The sequence below is a fragment of the Pangasianodon hypophthalmus genome, chromosome 14 (genome assembly GCF_027358585.1).
Source record: "Pangasianodon hypophthalmus isolate fPanHyp1 chromosome 14, fPanHyp1.pri, whole genome shotgun sequence".
In the NCBI taxonomy this organism is placed as follows: domain Eukaryota; kingdom Metazoa; phylum Chordata; class Actinopteri; order Siluriformes; family Pangasiidae; genus Pangasianodon; species Pangasianodon hypophthalmus.
In genome coordinates, this window is record NC_069723.1 from 9842694 (window position 1) to 9862404 (window position 19711).

Consider the following 19711-nt stretch of genomic DNA (forward strand, 5'->3'; position numbering starts at 1 on the left):
CTGTATGTGATGAGACGAATGAAAATAAAGCCTACTGGACTTGACTTGACTTGTCAAACCCATATAGAATATAGTAGGTGAATGAAATTATGAAATGTTATAAGAAATGTAAAAGCATTAAACCTGTTTAAGTAATTGCATGTTAGCTACATGTGTCTTCTTATACTTCCAGTCAAATAACTTGGATGTGAGGATGTTACCCTTCAAGAAAGGCATCACGTTGCATAACACTAACCACTTATCAATATATTACACTGAAAGAAAGGTGTGCCAAAAGGATATCATAATAACAAATTTTAAAATAAAAACTTTAGTTGGATATGCAATATTCCTTGCAAAACAGTGCAAATAAAACAGAAATTGCTTGTGGATTAGTCTACATACTACATATTAGGGGTGTAACACAATGGCATTATATTTGTATCTGTTTAGTGCTAAAAATATTTGTATCTGTTTTCATATTCAGATTTATACCAGAAGTGAGCATTTTCTATTCTGGAAGGTTTTTCATGTTAGCCCTACCTCTATGCCCTGGAAACACAATGGAACTTTCTGGCTTGCTATCTATCTTCTATCCAATTTGACTGATTAAACAAGCTAACTGTTTCAAAGCAGTGCTGTCTTTCCCAAATCAAGAAATTGTTTATTAATCTACACTTGACAGCCTCAAGAGCATTAGTGAGGTCAGGCAGCAATGTCGGGTGAAAAGGCCTGGGGTGCAGCCAGCTTTCCAGGTCATCCCAAAGGTGGGATTGAGGTCAGGGCTCTGTGCAGGCCACTCGAGTTCTTCCACACCAACATTGGCAAGCCACGTCTTCTTGGACCTCACTTTGTGCACAGGGGTATTGTCATGCTGAAATAGGTGTAGAATACAATTGTGTGCCTTCAACTTTGTAGCAACAGTTTGGGGAAAAAAACACATATGAGTGTCAGGTGTCCACAAACTTTTGACTATATAGTATATACACTGCAAATCAAAAATGTGCATCACTGCTAACTTTTTTTCTGGCTGAAAAAAAGAAAATGTGTGTTAGGTATTTACCTTTTATTATGCCAGAATATTTTAGGCTTTTTGTGTGGTATTTGAGTTGTAGTTATGGTGGAAATTTTGCTGAAACCTGGAAACCTTCCCTCTTGAGCTTCAGCAAGATGTGCTCTGAGCTCCACATTAAGTAAAAACCTTGTGCTCATGTGACTTTTTTTGTTTAATACTGCAGGACCCCAATGCACACCTATTCTGAAGCTGTCTGGCAAGCTTTCTGAAAAAAAAAACCCCAAAAAAACAAGGAAACAAAAATAATGCAAAATGATGATGGAAAAGATGATGATGGAAAATGTTAGACACAGTTAACTACACCACTAGTAGTACGTTTGAATCCATTTTTTAAATTATTTGATTACATCTACATCTAATTCCGTGAATTTGTGCCAGCCACTATATTTTTATATTAGGTTTTGGTTACATTACTAACACTCATCAAAAAGAGCAAACGTATGTTACAGTGAATGCATTTCTGTATCAGTTCAGGCTCAGACTTGCCAAACTGTAGACCAGCAGCTGGTGTACTGTAATGCATATTTGGGTCAGCAAGCCCTGGCATGTTGCCATGATCTTTTTCCCAAACACTCACATCACAAGGTCTAATAGTAAAAGAGCAATGAGATGTTATGTTGCCAGCATTTACAAAATTAAAAGAGGGATGAACAGTAACTAGACAGTATGCACACAATTCCTAGTTTATTAGGTAAACCTACTTTTAGATAGAAGATTTTATCAAGATTAGATAGAAGATTTTCTGCTTGGAACCCTTTCTGTTAGGGAAATGCTATGTCGTTAGGCTCTACACAGGAGCTTTAAGGGTTTAAAGAACGAGGCTGTTCATCACCAAGAGCGAAGACTATTGACTGCACTATGAAGTTTTTATAGTTACTGTATGTGCACCTCAAGGCACTGTTAGTCTATATCCAGGACCATGCAGTGGATTAACTTCAGGCAGTATTAAGGTCTTGAGAAGAACATTCCTGCTACAGTGTGCATTCAGGTAAGTTCTCCTGACTTTGTATACACATGTTAAATGAGACTTTTAGGATTTCCAGCTGATTGTGGTGGTAAACTCACACACAAGCTTTTAAGATTGTTTCTATATATTGTTTCTACTATATTTTTAATGGATATTATTGCCAATGCAAACATCCAGTCTTATTATGGCTGTTGTTCTTGATTGTCCTAAATTTTAAAATGACACAACCCAAAGTAGAATAATGTAGGTGTAGGAAATTCTGAAATTTAGAAACCTGTTCAAGTAATTGCATATTAGCCTTATGTTGACGATGTATCTGTCTTTACAAAGAATTAACTCTTATACTTCCAGTCAAATAACTTGGATGTGAGGCCATTACCCTACAAGAAAGGCATCATCTGGCATAACACTAACCCCTCATCAATATTTTATATTGATAGAAAGATGTAACGCAAGAATACCAAATAAAAATGGAATAGAAGAGTCCTTTGTACAGTTATGTGATTGGTACAGATGTGAACTGTGTAGCCATTTACAGTAACACTGTATGCCTTTCAAGAAGTCTGCAGTCTTTTTTGTTGTTGTTGTTGTTTTGTGTGCCACTGGGTTACCTTTCCATGTACTTTAAATTCTATGTACTGAATATAACTTGAATCACACTAAGGTGTGCTATTTTCATTTTATTTTAAACCAATTTCAGATTTCTTCATGCATAAACAATTCTCATTTAATGCTTTGAAAATTCTCCTATGGCTGGTGTCCTCTGTAGAACTGAATCAATTTTCAATTTTCTGACTCAATCATATGGTGCTCATTTCACTTATGCTCCAGGGATTTGCTGCAGTGGGACATTTTAAAGCACCAGCACAATGCTAGTTCTCTGTAGAAATCAGACCCTCTTCCTTTTGAAAAATTTTTAAACTGTAATCTAAACAATACAAAAAATGACACTGAAACCCTTTTTGTGTGTACAGGGAGATACAGTCTGCATCCAGAAGGGGACTTATTACCAAAAAAAGATTTATACTGTAATAGTCAATAAATTTGCTGAGAACTTGTATTGTGCAATTAGCTGACATGAATGTAATTTCCTGAAAGATGACAACCACACTTGCTTCATTTTATAATTAATTAACTCGTTAAACTTCCAGAATCGTTTGGGTGTCACAGACATCATCATCCTTGTAACTATTCACCTCCTTTGTACTTAGGGTCACAGTAGTTACCTATATGTAATAATCAGTCACATTTACTGAACAGCATGAACAACTGAATAATAAGTCAAGAGTTTAAGGGTTTAAATAAATAATTTCATAATTCTTTTGGACTGATGTGGAAATTATATTAGACTGCAAGTCTTTTTGTTTTGTTAAGATTCTTGGTATGGCAGAGAAATCCCCTGATCTAGGATCTGTTATTATTGCAATGGAAGACAGTCTGTGTAATGGAGGCACACAAACACAGCCATTACTGACGCACCTGAAAAAGGTAAAGAACCAGATAACTGAAGCACCGTGCTTTTCTCACCTCCCCAAACGTTCTGCCGTGAACCTGGAGTTCTCTAACCTGTCCTACACAATCAACGAGGGGCCATGCTGGAAGAAAAAAGGTTAGCAACTTGTATTTCACTGAAGGTTTTTCTTCTGTCAGGACAATTACACTGGAACTAGCTTAAGAGCATTTACATTGACACAAGTATTACCTACATATTTTGATGTTTAAAAAATGCAGTGGATATAAAATGTCTACACACCTCTGTTAAAATTGCAGGTTTTTGTGATGTAAAATATGAATCTAAGATAAATCATGGAAGATATTTTTCTACCTTGTGATATAGTGATATAATGTGATATAGCAACCAATGAAATGCAACTGAAAAACAAATAGAAAAATTTTAGGGGAAAAAAAAGAAAAAAACTTACAATAACCTTGTTGCATTAAGTGTGCACACCTCTTAACTAATACTTTGTTAAATCACTGTTTACTTGTAATACAGAACTCAGTCTTTTGGGGTAAGAGTCTACCAGCTTAGCACATTTTAGCAATTATGTTCCATGCTTCCTTGCAAAAATACTCCATATCTATCAAATTCCTAGGGGATCTCCTGTGCACAGCCCTCTTCAAGTCATTTCACAGGTTTTTCGATAGGATTTAGATCTGGGCTCTGACTGGCCCATTTCAAAACATTGATCACTGATTTCAAAACTTCTTCTGAATCCATTCCTTTGTTGACTTGGATTTGTGCTTTGTGTTGTTATCATCGTGAAAGTTGAAATTTTTCTTCATCTTTAGCTGTCTAACAGACACCTGCAGGTTTTCTGCCAGAATAGATTGGTATTTGGAGCTATCTATAATTCCCTCTATCTTGACTAGAGCCCCAGTCTCAGCTGTAGAAAAGCAGCCCTATAGCATGGGCTGCCACCACCATGCTTCACTGTGGGCATGACTTCATTGATGACAGTGGTATGATAAGTACTTTTGAACATGAGTTTGTGTGCACAGTACTGGTATGTACACTTATGCAACCAGGATATTGTGAATTTTTTCTTTTTAATTTTTTCTAAAACATTTCTATTCATTTTCCACCTGAATTTTGTTGGTTGCTATATAACATTAAAGGTGGAAAAAGATAAATCATTTTACATTGCAAAACCTGTAATTTTAACAGGGATATTTCATTTATACTAATGAAATTAGTTTACTCTATTAAGACATTCATAGCAGTTGCCATCTTGTAATTTTTTGAAATGCTTATGGCTGGACAGACATTAAAATTGTGAGAGAGAAAGAAAGGCTGACTATGAATCTAGTTACTTGGTTCATGATAAATCACTGATAAATCATGATGCTTGATAGATAGATAGATAGATACATAGATAAACATCTACACAATTGATTTTAAATAACAAAATCTCAATCAGGGTATGTATATATATATTATATATATATATATATTAAATATATATATATATAAATATGTATATATATATATATATATATTAAAGGAAATGAAATAAATAAGGGGTTTAAAAACTGAGGGAAAAATCTTTTTATTGGGTATCTGAAGCTATTGCTTTGTAGATCAAGTCAATTACATCTACTTTTGACTCTTTATTTATTTTACTCTGAATCATGCTTTATGAAGTCATACATATGAACCACTTCTAAAGAACAAGGCACTGCAAGAGAGCTAAATAGTCCACAGGTGATGAAACAGGTTTAAATTCTTACAACTGTGTGATAAGCTTCATGTTTTGATTGACTACATAATTGGAGGATTTATAATACCCTAACATAATTTGAAGATGAGCAACGTAATATTCTGTTTGCATTAACTGTCGTACAGAAAGGGCATATAGAAAGGACAAAGAGAAGACTATGTCAGTTGCCTCATGTTAAGTACAGTGTAGGTTGTTAGGAGCCTAATTTTCATATCATCTCACTGATCTCCAGCTCTCCCTTTAAAACACACAAATGTGCTCTTTCTCACCTTCACAGAAAATATGTAGTGTAGTCATGGGGTTCATGGATTAAGCTATGCCACTTTTCCTTTCTTGTATTTGATGGGATTAGTTGGAAATATTCCATGTCAGCAAAATGAGAACAGTTTTGATGTTGGGCTTCTACTCTGTTTCATTTCAGGTTACAGGGCCTTACTCAAGTGCCTCTCTGGAAGGTTCTGGAGCCGGGAGTTGATTGGGATCATGGGCCCCTCAGGGGCTGGAAAGTCCACTCTGATGAACATCCTGGCTGGCTACAAGTGAGAAAGATTAATGCAAATCTTTATATTAAAACTGTTAGAGCCAAATGGATTGAGATGTAACACTAACCTTTCTGTGCTGGCATGCAAATGTGTGGTAGAGAAACAGGGATGACAGGACGAATCCTGGTAAATGGAAAGCCCAGAGATCTTCACACCTTTCGCAAAATGTCATGTTACATCATGCAGGAAGATAAACTGCTGCCCCATCTTACAGCTCAGGAGGCCATGATGGTGAGACACTGTGACTGGAAAATGCATAAAGTAGTGTAAAATTCCCCCTACACGACAAAAAATGATATATTTTAGCAGTTACAAATATATTGACTATAGGCAAATTCAACTAATATTTCTCTTTATTAGATTGTTTTTAAACAAATATAAGATTATTATGCCTATTTATAGATATTTTTATTTATTTTAAGCTTGAAATTATGTTATTGTATTGGCAGATCATTTCGCTTATTTCTAGAAAGAAGCAAAATTATCTGCCAATAGAATAAATCAATTTTATGCCCAGAAATAGGGTTAAGGGTTAATGAAATTTTAGATAAGGTTTCCTTTATTCAAGATATCTTCACTTAGCATTGAGCTAATTTGCACTGAGCACTTCACTGAGCACTGAGCTAATTTGCACTGTAAATGTAGATTAATCATTTTGCATTGAATTTCTGCTGTTTCAGGTGTCTGCCAACCTGAAAGTCAATAATACTGTTGAGGTGAAGAAAGAACTGGTGAGTATGCCCAATAAGCTTCATAGTCTAACTGCTCTATTTCCAATTTATTCACTATCCCTTTTGCTGCTTTCTTTGTGTGAAAGGTTAAAGAGATTCTGACAGCCCTGGGACTTCATGCATGTGCACATACTCGCACTGTCTCCCTATCTGGTGGGCAGTGTAAGAGGCTGGCAATTGCCCTTGAGCTTGTGAACAATCCTCCAGTCATGTTCTTTGATGAGCCCACCAGGTAAAATGATCACGCTGTTGATAGAATGTGTAAATTTAATATTTATGTAGTTTGATATTAAGCTGCCCGTCTCTGTGTTTTTTTCTGTTTCTGGCTGTGACAGTGGTTTGGACAGTGCCTCAAGTTTCCATGTAGTCTCATTAATGAAGTCTCTGGCCCAGGGGGGGCACACTGTGATTTGCACCATTCACCAACCCAGTGCCAAACTCTTTGAAATGTTTGATAAGGTGTTGGATCTCTTTTGGTTTTATGTGAATACAGTATGCATATTTGACTGAGCAGTATCTAACTCCAGTTCTCTTGATCCTTTTAGCTCTATATCCTGAGTCAGGGGCAGTGTATATATAAGGGCACTGTACCATACCTTATCCCTTATCTTAGAACACTTGGGCTACACTGCCCCACATATCACAACCCTGCAGATTTCAGTGAGTATTCAACCTCTGGCTTTTTTTCCAAGAGAGGAAATAGTGCATTAAACTCTTTTAAATGTACTTCATATTAATCTACATATGGGTGATAAAGAAAAAAAAACTAAATAAAGTTTCTAAACAAGGTGGTAGGCCACCACAAGCCAGCAGAAGAGCTTCAGTGACCTTGGCATAGATTCTACAACTTTCTGTGTACTCAAGGGATTCTTTCAAAAGAAAATTCCTCAGATGGTGGTTTTATAATGATTTGCATAATTTTCATACTAATCAATTCAGTGAGCCCTTGTGACCTGTGGATGGGTGTATTGTCATTGTGGAAGAGACCACAATGTGGGAGATGTGTTAGACAGCACTTTCCAGCAACACCATCAAAAAACAATTGAAAATCCTTTGAAAAAATGGTGTTCATACGGATCCAGAGACTTGTAGAATCTTGGTAATGCACATTTAAGATGTTCAGATGGTTTATGGTGGCCCAACTTCAAGAAAAAGTAATGTCTTTGGCATGTTCTCTCACTTATGTTCAGTTATTGAGGTAGCATCAGGAGAATATGGGGATTTGAGTCCGGTGTTGTTTGAAGCTGTGCAAGGTGGACTCTGTCCTCTGGAGGAAAAGAAGTATTGTGAAAAAAACAATCCTTCACACTTCTGCATTGCAGAATATGCCAGAGTAAGTGAGAAGTCTGTCAAACATACTGTATATCATTCTTTAAGTCTGTCTAACCTGACCTGTGACCTATACATTGTTTTACAATATGTATGACATGAAAATATGTAAGTTACACATTACTCAACCTGGCCTATGGGCTGGTTTTTTGATGTTTGTTTGTTTGCTCTGTTTGTCCTCACAGGACTCAGCTTACCTTGAAAGCCATACATTTGCAACAAGCAGTTTGACTCAGTTCTGTATCCTCTTCAAAAGAACATTCATAACAGTATGCAGAGACCAAGTATGTGACATTTTTCATTTACACTGCACAATTTCTTAATGTTATTAAAACATTCATTTGTTCATTCATTCATTCATTTGTTCATATGTTTCTTCATTCACTAATTTACTTGTTTGTTCATATGTTAAACTATCTTTAGTAATCATTTTATCCTGGGCATGATCATGGTGGATCTGTAGCCTATCCCAGGAACAGTGGGCATGAGGTGGGAATACACCCTAGATATATGCTAGTCCATTGCATGACTCAACACAGTTATAAGCTCTTAAAAGTGTTTGTCATGCTTTTATATTTTAACAGCAGGATACATTTACTGTATATGATGAATTAAACATCAAGATGCTTCGTTACAAGCAGACACTGGTAGGACTACTTAAGGTGTTCTTCTCCGGTGTTGTTCCTCTGGTGTTCTTTGAGTGGCTTTCTGCTGGTATAGTAATTGCCAGCCAGTGAGAATTGTATGAAAACCTTCTGCACCATCAGCAGATATCTCAGGGTCACCTTCTTTTGGAACCATTAGTCTTCACCTGCAGAAGGGTTCCAGCTGGAGGATCTTGTGAGACAAACCACGTTGAGCATGTCTCTGCGGCTGCACCAATCACCTTGGTAGCTTTCTTTGGGTGTCAAACCTACTTTCTGCAGGAAGTAGTGCACTGATGTTGTAGTGCATTGATGTTGCGTGAAATCCTCCGCACCCTAATTCAATTGGGAAAAGCAGAGTATGCCAGCTGTTGGGAAGGGCATCATTGATCACACATCGACCACACAGTGCTCTACACTGCTTATAGGATGCATCATCTTCTTTGCCTGAGCACTTGAGGTTGTTTGGTGTGGTCACCACTCTCTACTGCTCACAAGAGGAAGGCCAACTTGCCCTAGTCAGTGCTATCTTCCAAAAGCAGTAGTGTACTTACAGTACTGCTTTTACCTTAGTAGCTTTAAGCTGTTCCACCACATATGACACTAGCAGACTAAGCTTGGATGTTTTGCTATACACATTCATTGAGCTGAATGTTGGGGGAACCCCCAGCCATCTTCTCAGATACTTGCTGCAGGGTTTCTCCATCTCTCCAACTGTGTCATAGGAATCATAGGAAACTCATACTGTACAGCAAGAATGGCCATTGTAGTCTGAGTATGTTGCCATACTGGAAACACCACACCTTGAAGCTCTCTAGCAGTTGTGAGTTGTCTATTGCCTTTAGCCAAAAATTGTGTTGAACTTTGGTGTCTTGGATGTTGATATTGTGTTTCAGGGTGCCTTCATAGTTCTTCCCAAGGCTCTTGATTCCCTGATCTTGAATGGTTGGAATCTGGACTCCTTGGATGCTGAAGATGTGTTCAGTCAGCTTTCCTTTATGAATGCTTAAGCTCCAAGATTTCCCTGGCTTAACCTGGGAAACCTGGCTTCCAAACTGGCTATCTGTCTCAGGGCACCCAGGATCTACAGTATCTTGTGCCTGTGATTGACGAAGTCATCACTGAAATGTCATCCATGAATGCCCTGCAAGGGTTGTGCCTTGTGCTGTCTTCTGCCTTTGCACCTCAGCACACCATTTCTCCTACCTTCAGGAAAAAGTTCATAGCAGCTACAAACAGGACTACAGATGCACTACACCCTGCCATGATACCCTTCTCCAGCCTTTACCAGTCCAGCCTCAGTGGTAAAGCTTCCAACAGTGAAACACATTTTTGGCTGCCCCATGCGTGAAATCATCCGATTCACTACTTCTTGAAAACTTGGTAGTGTTATATTGCCTTCTCGATGAACTGATGTGGTAAACTTGGGTACGTTTTGGCTCTGGCCGAAGGTCCTGGTGCAGATCCTGAGTTCTCTGCACCACTGACCTGACCTCCTCAAAGATGAAATATGTCAAAGGGTGTGTGTTTTAGATGTTGGGGGCTGGAAGGGGCAGTCCCCTAAGGGACTATCTCTGTTGGGTCACCATGTGCTGCCTCCACACTGCCTTCCATAGTCTTCTAATTTTGAGGTTCCTGAGGAGATCAGCTGAGAATTTGAATGTGTTGTTAAAGAATGCCTTCCTTTGCCACCTTTTCTATATTCATTTTCCCAGATTGCCTCTGCTCTGCAAAGTTAAATCCAACTCCTTCGTATCTCAGCACTTGAGTTAATTCAGGGATGCTTCTTCCTCCTCATCAGCTTTCTACTATCTTTTCTTAGCAGAGAATCCATTGTTCCTTCCAAAGTGCTGTGATCTGTTGGGGTCAGATGGTGGCCTGCCATCCTTGACCTCTTTCACACCAAAGGTATCTTGACACACCTGGTACACACCTTATGCAATCATTTTCATCCTCTTGGTCACATCCCCTTTAAGGGTGTTATCAAGGCTGAGATCGTTATCCAGTTGTGCCCATCTACAATCTGATGCTGGTGGAAGTTTCAGCCGTGGTTTCCTCTCAAACTCCTCTACTCTTGTGGTTTCACCCCCTCTGCTCTGAGTAGATCAAGCAGTGAGGTATTGGACACTGTGATTTGCCTCTTTGGCCCAGATCCTCCACTGACTGAAGAAGAAGGAGAAGAAGAAGAAGAAGCCTTATATTTGTCACATATACATTACAGCATAGTGAAATTCTTTTCTTCGCATATCCCAGCTTGTTAGGAATCTGGGGTCAGAGCACAGGGTCAGCCATGATACAGCAACCCTGGAGCAGAGAGGGTTAAGGGCCTTGCTCAAGGGCCCAACAGTGGCAGCTTGGCAGTGCTGGGGCTTGCAAGCTACACTAATAAACTCTGAGATTACTTGGGGTATTATGGGATGTTTTGCGTTGCTGAAGCTGCTCTTTGCATAGTTCTTGAAGAGTTATCTCCTTCTGCTTTCATCTTCCTACCTTGTCAAAGCCATTCTCATACTCCTTTCACCATTGTCTGGGCCAATGTCCATGTGAGCTTTCCTAGATGGCAAATTAGGACCCCCTCCTTGGTCTGCTTGAGGGTATTCTCTCTGTGTTGGCTTCTAGCTTGCTTGTGCAGTGTTTCAGGATGCCAGCCCTAATACTTTTGCATGCTGTCTTTCCAGGCTGCCATTCATTCCTTCATGGATGTCATTGGCTTTTTCCCCACTGTCAGTGGGCCTTTCACAATGCAGGTGAACTTGAAGTGTCCTTCTTCTCCCTTGTTTTTCCTCTGATGTACTTTGAATGGCTTTCTGATGGAGTAGTAATTGCCAGCCTGTGAGCATTTTTTGGAACACTACTGCATCATCAGCACGTATCTCAGTGTCTCAGGTACCTTAGGGTCACCAGTGTTTCAGCCCTTTACCATTAATGTAGCTCTACCTGTACATATTCTTAAGTAATTCTTGTTATTATTCCTCTGTTAGGTGTTGACACACTTGCGGTTAATGTCACACATCTTCATTGGAGTCTTGATAGGTCTACTCTACCTCAATATCGGCAATGATGCCAGTAAAGTGTTCAACAACACAGGATTCCTCTTCTTCTCCATGCTATTCCTCATGTTTGGAGCCCTTATGCCTACAGTGCTCACTTGTAAGTAGGGAACAACTAGCAGTATGTGCAATGTCAGTCACTCTCTAACAGGAAGATAAAAACTATATATTATTAATATAGATTAGTTATACTGTTGAAATGTGGCTTTAATTTTATAAGGGATATATAGATGGCCAAAGTCATTTTTGTTTGCTTCCAGTTCCTCTGGAGATGGCTGTATTTCTAAGGGAACATCTGAACTACTGGTACAGTCTGAAAGCCTACTATCTTGCCAAGACAATGGCTGACATTCCATTTCAGGTGAGTAGCTGTCTGAATATATTGAGTCATCCATATTTGTGTATGAGTTGGTAATGGAAATCTTTTTGAGCAAAATGCTGGCATTCTAGCATAGCCTAATCACATAATGCATGCTAAAATAAAAATAATGGACTTTAGGCTCTAGTTGTCTGCTTTGATCATATAGGCTGCTGGGTTTTTCATATTAATCTCTTTCCCAGATCATCTGTCCTATCATGTACTGTAGTATTGTGTACTGGATGACTCAGCAGCCCCCTGAAGCAAGTCGCTACTTACTTTTTATGGCATTGTCCATCTGCACTGCCTTAGTAGCTCAGTCCCTGGGCCTCCTCGTTGGTGCCACTTCCACCTCTCTTCAGGTACTTACTGAAAGTCCAATATTTAAACTATGACTTGTACCTGGCTTTTTTGCAGATATTTTTGACAGGAAATTTGTATTATTTTCATGATTTATCATCATTGTTTTAGAATCTAAAGTATCATGCTCTATCCTGCATTTGTGTTTTTTTATGAATCTTCCTCACAGGTGGCCACATTTGTTGGCCCTGTAACAGCTGTTCCAGTCCTTCTCTTCTCCGGGTTCTTTGTCAATTTTGACACCATTCCAAAATATCTTCAGTGGAGTTCTTATGTCTCTTATGTCAGGTATATCGTTTTGTTTTTATCTTAGACGATAATGTAATCATCTTTTCCACTGGAGGCCAATTGTTTATTTGCTTTGGGCAGGTATGGTTTTGAAGGGGTCATTCTATCCATCTATGGAATGAATCGCTCTGAGTTAGACTGCCCAGGGAAAGTCTGCAAGTTCCAGAAACCTGAAGAAGTACTGCAATTGTTGAATGTAGAGGATGCCAAGCTCTACATGGACTTCATTATACTGGGCATTTTTTTTGTCATCCTTAGGCTGGCTACATACCTGGTGCTACGGTACAAAGTCAAATCTGAGAGATAATATTTATTCAATGCATCCACATCTTCTGTGCCATGTCATTTATGATTTCCAACCTATCTGCTATTATTCAGGCCTTTTTGACAGGTAACTGTTCAAAATCAGTTTTCTCAATAAAGTCACACTCATTATATAGCGCAATATGCAGCACTGTATTGCTATAATTTGAAGAAAGATGACTTGGGAATTACTGCACTGTAGCATACTACTGCAATGCATTACGCTGTTTATACCCAGGGCTTTTTTTTTCTTCTTTTTTAAACAAACTACCTTACATGCCTGAAACGATTTTTTCTTTTCTTTGTTCCTAAGTCCTAGCCTGGGCTCAAACTGCAGATTACAAAAGAGGTTAATCTAAATAGGTCTTCAGTCAATGAATGTTTACAGTGGCCTAATTCCTGCAACGATGGCTGTAAGTGTTGATACTGGACAGTTAAAAATAGAAGCCTCTGAACCCAAGACCCTAAAGGCCTAATGTAGGTGTGATTCCATGACATTATATTTCTACAGCTGTTTTTTCAGTCCTTAATCTAGTTATGTCTAGATAGGTGGCTTCTTAGTGTAGATGCAAACTTAATTTTAAAGTGCACAGATGCTTTATATATATATCTACTAAATAGTGTCATTTATATACTTTTTAATCCAAGATTGTTTTTTATAATGGACTTGGACACCAAATTTGACACCAGCTGTGGTCTCTTCTGCTTGCTTATAAAAGGTGTCAAAACTGGCAATTATACTCCTTATTTTAAAACAATAAAATTATTAAATTTATGTTATCTAGCCCCATTGTCTTTTTGTAAATGATATGCAATGTCCCCAATTTAAATGCACTTAAATAGCCCTGTTACACTAAAAATTACAAACTTGTGTCACAGATATGTTGGATGCCTTCACTTTCAAAGAAAGTAATTTTGTCTTTTCTGACAGATTTATATTCATAGCTTCATGATTCAGTTTGATTTTCGATATTCAGTGTGTGTTATGTTTTCCTTGTTTATTTGATTATGTTTATTTTAGTTTCCTTATTTCCTTGTTTATTTGATTATGTTCATTTTAATTTTACCCAAATCAATATGATCATGATGACTTGCACACTGTAACTCTGTGACATGTAAACATGTTATTCTGAGAATATGTATTATGTCCTTGTTGTGCACCCTCCCATCTTATTGTCTTTCAAGCTCTCCTCCTATGCTTACAAAATGGTTTTCCTGACATGAGGTGGTGATAACATGTGGACTTGTCCTGAAGATGTTTGTATTGAAGCTGTGTATTTTTAGAGACTAGACCAGACCAGACCAAACCAGATCAGATAGAATTTACAGAATTCTAATTATATACTATACAGACAGAGGCAGATTTAGCATTTTTGGGGGCCCCGATCAAAGACTTAAATGCCAAATATAATCTTAACCTACCTTGTAGTGTTTCTTAATGCAGTCAGAACTGTACCATCCTATAATTGGCTTCAACAAAATTCTTGATTATGTCCTCCATGTTCAAGGATCTACAGCAGGTCAAACCGGCAGGTAACGTGGTGATTCTCACCTGTGTTGTATTAGCCCAAGTTACTTATGTGTGCCTTTGTCTGCCTTCAGTAGCCCTGTAACAAAGGAGAAAAAAAGAGAGAGCTGAGCAGCACAGATCCGTGTGTGTGGGCATGTGTGTGCAGAGGGTGAGGTAGCGCTGAAAAACGAAAGTATTAAAGTAAAATCAAAAAGCTGTTTGTCCTGAGCCTGCCTCCCATTCCTCATTTCCGACCCAACCCACAGAATATTTACACTGTTGCCGAAACCCGGGATTCTGATCATGGAGTCCTCACCATTTGCAGAAATTGTCAAGTCCCTCACTGAGATTCGGTCAGACGCAACACCAGGCCCACCTAGCGCAGCTTGAGGAGGGCCTGCTGTTGCATCTAACTGGATGGCAGGTGCTCACGGGCCTGGTCCAACAGGCAGGTACCTCCCTGCCCTCGGGTAATGTCCCAAGTCAGGATCCTGAAAAAGATTCTCACTGAACAGGGAACTACATTTATGTCATGGACATTATGTAAGCTTTACGAATAGTTGGGGATTAAATCGATTTGCACCAGCGTTTACCATCTGCAGATGGATGGGTTGGTTGATTGCCTTAATCAAATGCTTCAAAATATGATTTGTAAGTTCATTTATGATGATGCATGGAATTGGAATAAGTGGCTTGAGCCATTATTTGCAGTACGAGAGGTCCTGCAAGCCTCCACAGGGTTTTCCCTGTTCGAATTATTGTACAGGCGCACGACTCGTGGCGTCTTAGACATCATTAAAGAAAATTGGGAGGAGGGACCTTCTAATAGCAAAAATGAAATTCAATACATTCTTGACCTGAGAGCATAACTCCACACCTTGGGACAATTAACACAGGAGAATTTGCTACAGGTGCAAGAACGTCAATCCTGGCTGTATAACAGGGGTACTCGGCTATGGGAATTTTCAACAGGTGATAAAGTGCTCGTTTTGCTACCCATGTCAAGCTTTAAATTACTTGCGAAGTGGCAATTGAGGTCACACAGCGAGTCAGGGGAGTATACTATGAGGTCCCTCATACAGACTATGGTGGTTCCCGAGCGGGTGGAGCTGGGACTGGAGATACGTTTAAAAAGTATTGACCAGTTCACTCCAGTCCCCTGTGGAGACCACCTCTCACCACCCCAGAGAGCACAGGTTGCCAGGTTGCAGGAGGAATTTTCCAATGTGTTTTTTCCCCTACCTGGTTGCACCGATCTCGTAGAACACCACATTGAGACTTCCCCAGGTGTGGTTGTACACAGCTGCCCATATTGGTTGCCTGAACACAAAAAAAAAGTGGTTCAGGAGGAGCTCAAGGCTATGCTCGGCAAAGGTAGTAATCGAGGAGTCTCACAGTGATTGGAGCAGCCAGGAGGTCTTGGTGCCCAAGGCCAATGGGTTGGTCTGTTTTTATGTGGACTTTAGAGAAGTCAACGCGGTGTCTAACTTTGACACCTATCAAATGCCTTACGTTGATGAACTACTTGATAGGTTATGCGCAGCTCGCTTTTTTTGGGTACTGGACTTAACCAAGGGGTATTGGCAGATGCCCTTGACTCCAATATCTTGTGAAAAAACACCCTTTTCCACACCGTTTGGGCTACACCAGTTCGTCACACTTCCTTTTGGGTTGTTTGGAGCCCCAGCGATGTTTCAACATCTTATGGGCAAAATCCTCTGCCCACGCAATGCATATGCTTACTTAGATGGCATAATCATTTATTATAATAATTGGCAGTGGCATTTGCAACATCTGAGGGCTGTCCTGAGATCCTTGAGATGGCCAGGACTCACAGCAAACCCAAAGAATTGTGCAATTGGGCAGGTGGAAGTACAGTATCTGGGCTTCCACATGGGTCATGGGCAGGTGCGTCCCCAAATTGATAAGACAGCAGCGATTTCAGCCTGCCCAAGACCAAAAAGGGGGTGAGGCAGTTCATGGGGCTGGCTGGATATTATAGAAGTTTCGTACCTAATTTTTTGTACGTCACCAGCCCGCTGACTGATCTCACTAAAAACGGGGCGCTAGAGTCCAGTGGACGGGGCTGTGTGAGCGGGCTTTCTGCCATGTAAAAGCAGTTTTGTGTGGGGACCCGCTTTTGCATTCACCTACCTTTTCTCTCCCTTCTGTTCTGCAGACTGAAGCGTTGGACAGAGGGCTGGGGGCTGTTTTGTAACAAGTGATGAAGGGGGAGGAGCGTCCCATGCTGTACATCAGCCAAAAACTCTCGGTGAGGGAGACCAAGTACAACACAATCGAGAAGGAGTGTCTGGCCATCAAGTGAGCGGTCCTCACCCTCCAGTACTACCTGCTGGGGCACCCTTTCACCTTCTGTTCCATCACGGCCCACCCCAGTGGCTCCACCGCATGAACGATGCCAATGAGTGGATCAATCATTGGTATATGGCACTTCAGACATTCAAGTTCAAGGTGGTCCACAGACCAGGGGTGCAGATTTAGTTGGCGGATTAGTTGAATGGAGTTCACGGAGTTGAATGACCAAAAACTTTAATCATGGGTTAAGGTACAATGATAAATTAATAATAATTTTGTTGTCCTGTTCATTACAATGTGACTAATGCATTTTACAGTATTTTGAATGCATTCTACTGCAATTCACACCTTTGTGTAGGCTTATGTCAGGTAAAATGGGCCATAAGGTCAAATGGGCCATTTAAGGTTGGAATGTCTTAAAATTTAAGATTATTGCTCTGACTCAAACTTTTCATTTATAACATTTATATAGTCTATTCATAAGAAACATTTGAGAATTGTGAATGGTATCTTGATGATCTTATAAAAAAATATATATTAACACGGAGAGGTGTTTCTGATACTTCTTGGTGAAAAAAAATCTGCCAGCACAAAATATACTTACAGTATGTTAAAAACACTGATAATCGCTGATATCAATACTGTTTGTAATGTAAAATTTTTTTCTCTATGAAATACTGGCATGTAAGTGATCATCAGTTTAATTTGTAAAACCTTATCTTTCTTTGCTTAAGACAATGAAATAATTTATTCAAGACACTCGAATGAACTGAATTTATTGTCCAAGACACAAACTGTTATTAATAGGCTACATAAGCTCAAATACACTGCATGAAATGTCATGAATAATATTTTGTTTAGAGAAAACTGAGTAATTGAAATCCACTAGCAAACTACACAAACACTAGCCTTTCTGAGAAACCAATTTTTTTTTTTCCCTTGTGTGATGGCAGCAGTAACAGGATTCTTTAATACAGAAAATATAAATTGTTTACATAAATGCATGAATTTAAAGCCTGATTTTTAAGGTATTTTTTTTAAAAATCATAATTTTAACATAATGTATAATGCTGTGTTTGCTGCTGTCGTCATCAGTGCCGGCAACGTTCTCTCATGCAGACGCGCACACAGCTCGTGTGCCGCACTTCTCACCCGCTCTCCGATCTGGTGAAATCACAGGACAAAAATGCAAACAAATGAGCCCCCATCCACTAACGTACAGCTCTAATTGTGGTTTAATTAAAAAAAAAAAAAAATCTTTACAAGCAACGTTTCCCTTTACGCCACCTGGCAGTGATTTTGCAAACAAGCTTCAGGGGTAAATTTGTGCGTGCAGCGGCGCCAGCGGTCCCCGCGCCGTTCTGGTTGATGACCTACTGTAGCTGCAAGCAGCAATTATGGGGCCAAGCACGACAGAGGCAACATTTGCTTTGACGCTTGCCGCAGATTTCTCAGGCATCTTTAGGGCATAAGTGCCAAAGACAAGTTGAGTTAAAACAGTAATGATTATTGTAGTGATGTGATTGTAGTGACAGTATTGATGATTTTATGCAAAATCATTTACAAACCATAAGGAGAAACGCTTGAGGTGTATTATAATTTCATATAGGCCCAACTTTTGAGCAGTAGATGTGCTGTCACCAAATTTATGTATATATATATATATATATATATATATATATAAACTTTAATCACAATACCTCAAAGAGTTGCACAGCTACAGCCTCAGATCCTTGTGTTTGCACAAACCTCTCAGCCCTAAAGGCAAATATGTCCACAGTGTTTTGTTTTGATCAGTCTTTGGTAACATTGTCTAAAAATTGCTGAAATGTGATTCGCAGATGGGAGCATATGGACATGCCAATGCATGCCAATTTTTAAGTCAGTCGGACCAACAGTTTGGTTTGGTCTATCAAATTTGTTGAAAATTGGACGAACAGTCCGAAAAGCAAAAATATGTGTTTACATATCTCATGAGCATTAGGTCGCGCTGTTCCAAAACTGTGTAAGTACCCTCAAGTCATGATGGCTATGACATATACTAAGTTTGGTCTGAATATGCTAAAGCGTTATGGAGATATAGCCTCACGTCCATTCTTCTCTTCACGTCCATACTCATTGTCAAATTCTTTGTGTGTTATTCGAGAATGGTTTGACTAATGAACTTAATTTCCATATTTTTTTGTCAGCATGGTCTGAAGACAGTCTGATTCGATTTTCGTGAAAATCGGACAAACAATCTAGGAGGAGTTTGAAAAATATGTTTTTCAGAAAATTAAAAATGGCGGAAAAACTTTCATGACAGAAAATTACATCATAAGGTGCGCTCCACGTGAGCCAAGAAATCAGAGAAAAAATAATTTGATAACAACTTGAATGAAAAGTAGTCTTTGAAATTTTTACATGAATTTCAGAGTTTCTTAGTATTTGGTATGTCCCCTTTTTGCTTTATTGACAGTGTGAACTCGAGCTGGCAAAACCTTATGATCCATTGTAGATCAAATCCATCAGAGTGTTGTCTGAACACATGCTTCAGTAGAAGAGATTAGGCATGAGGAAAATCTGACCTTTTGTACAAAGCAGTTAACATGAGCAATATTACAAATTTGCTTACATTTAAATAGGGACCTAAAATGGTACAGAATCTTAATGATTAAATATTCAAGATATTGAACATTTACTTTCTTTGTTTCAAATATTTCAAAATTCTTAAACCTTCTGTTTATTTCCAGTTTTAATTTTTTTTAAAAAAACTGATATTCAGTGTGGTCTCAGACTTTTGAACCCCACTGTATGTAAACATAAACTTTCACACTCTGTGCAAAATATTTTTTTATTGTGACACAAAGGTTAGTTTATAGTAATTTTTTTATAACTTGTGGCAATAAGATGATGCTGGACTGGTCAGATTAACATGATCAGGAATGTGGGTCAGAGATACCATGTGAACTAAATTTGGTCATCTAAACTATATATAACTAAAATATTCCTCAGGGAATGTTTGGTGTCAATTTAATCCATATTTCATCATGAAAAAT

The 19711-nt window shown here is 38.9% G+C and overlaps 1 protein-coding gene and 1 long non-coding RNA gene across 2 annotated transcripts; one reads left to right on the plus strand and one right to left on the minus strand.

Annotated features, from left to right (window-relative positions):
- Positions 1-1618: 1618 nt before the first annotated feature.
- Positions 1619-14281, plus strand: abcg4b (ATP-binding cassette, sub-family G (WHITE), member 4b). Its single transcript, XM_026923948.3, has 15 exons — positions 1619-2042; positions 3396-3630; positions 5664-5781; positions 5883-6015; positions 6465-6515; positions 6602-6747; positions 6851-6974; positions 7061-7175; positions 7706-7848; positions 8030-8128; positions 11470-11638; positions 11799-11899; positions 12100-12258; positions 12426-12544; positions 12626-14281. The coding sequence occupies exons 2-15, from the start codon at positions 3405-3407 to the stop codon at positions 12849-12851; spliced, it is 1929 nt and encodes a 642-aa protein (XP_026779749.2). The 5' UTR covers positions 1619-2042; positions 3396-3404; the 3' UTR covers positions 12852-14281.
- Positions 5638-14391, minus strand: LOC117599021 (uncharacterized). The gene is made up of 3 exons (XR_004579459.2): positions 14270-14391; positions 5852-6029; positions 5638-5775 (listed from the first exon to the last, which is right to left on the minus strand). It is a non-coding gene; the product is annotated as an uncharacterized LOC117599021 (long non-coding RNA).
- Positions 14392-19711: the final 5320 nt, after the last annotated feature.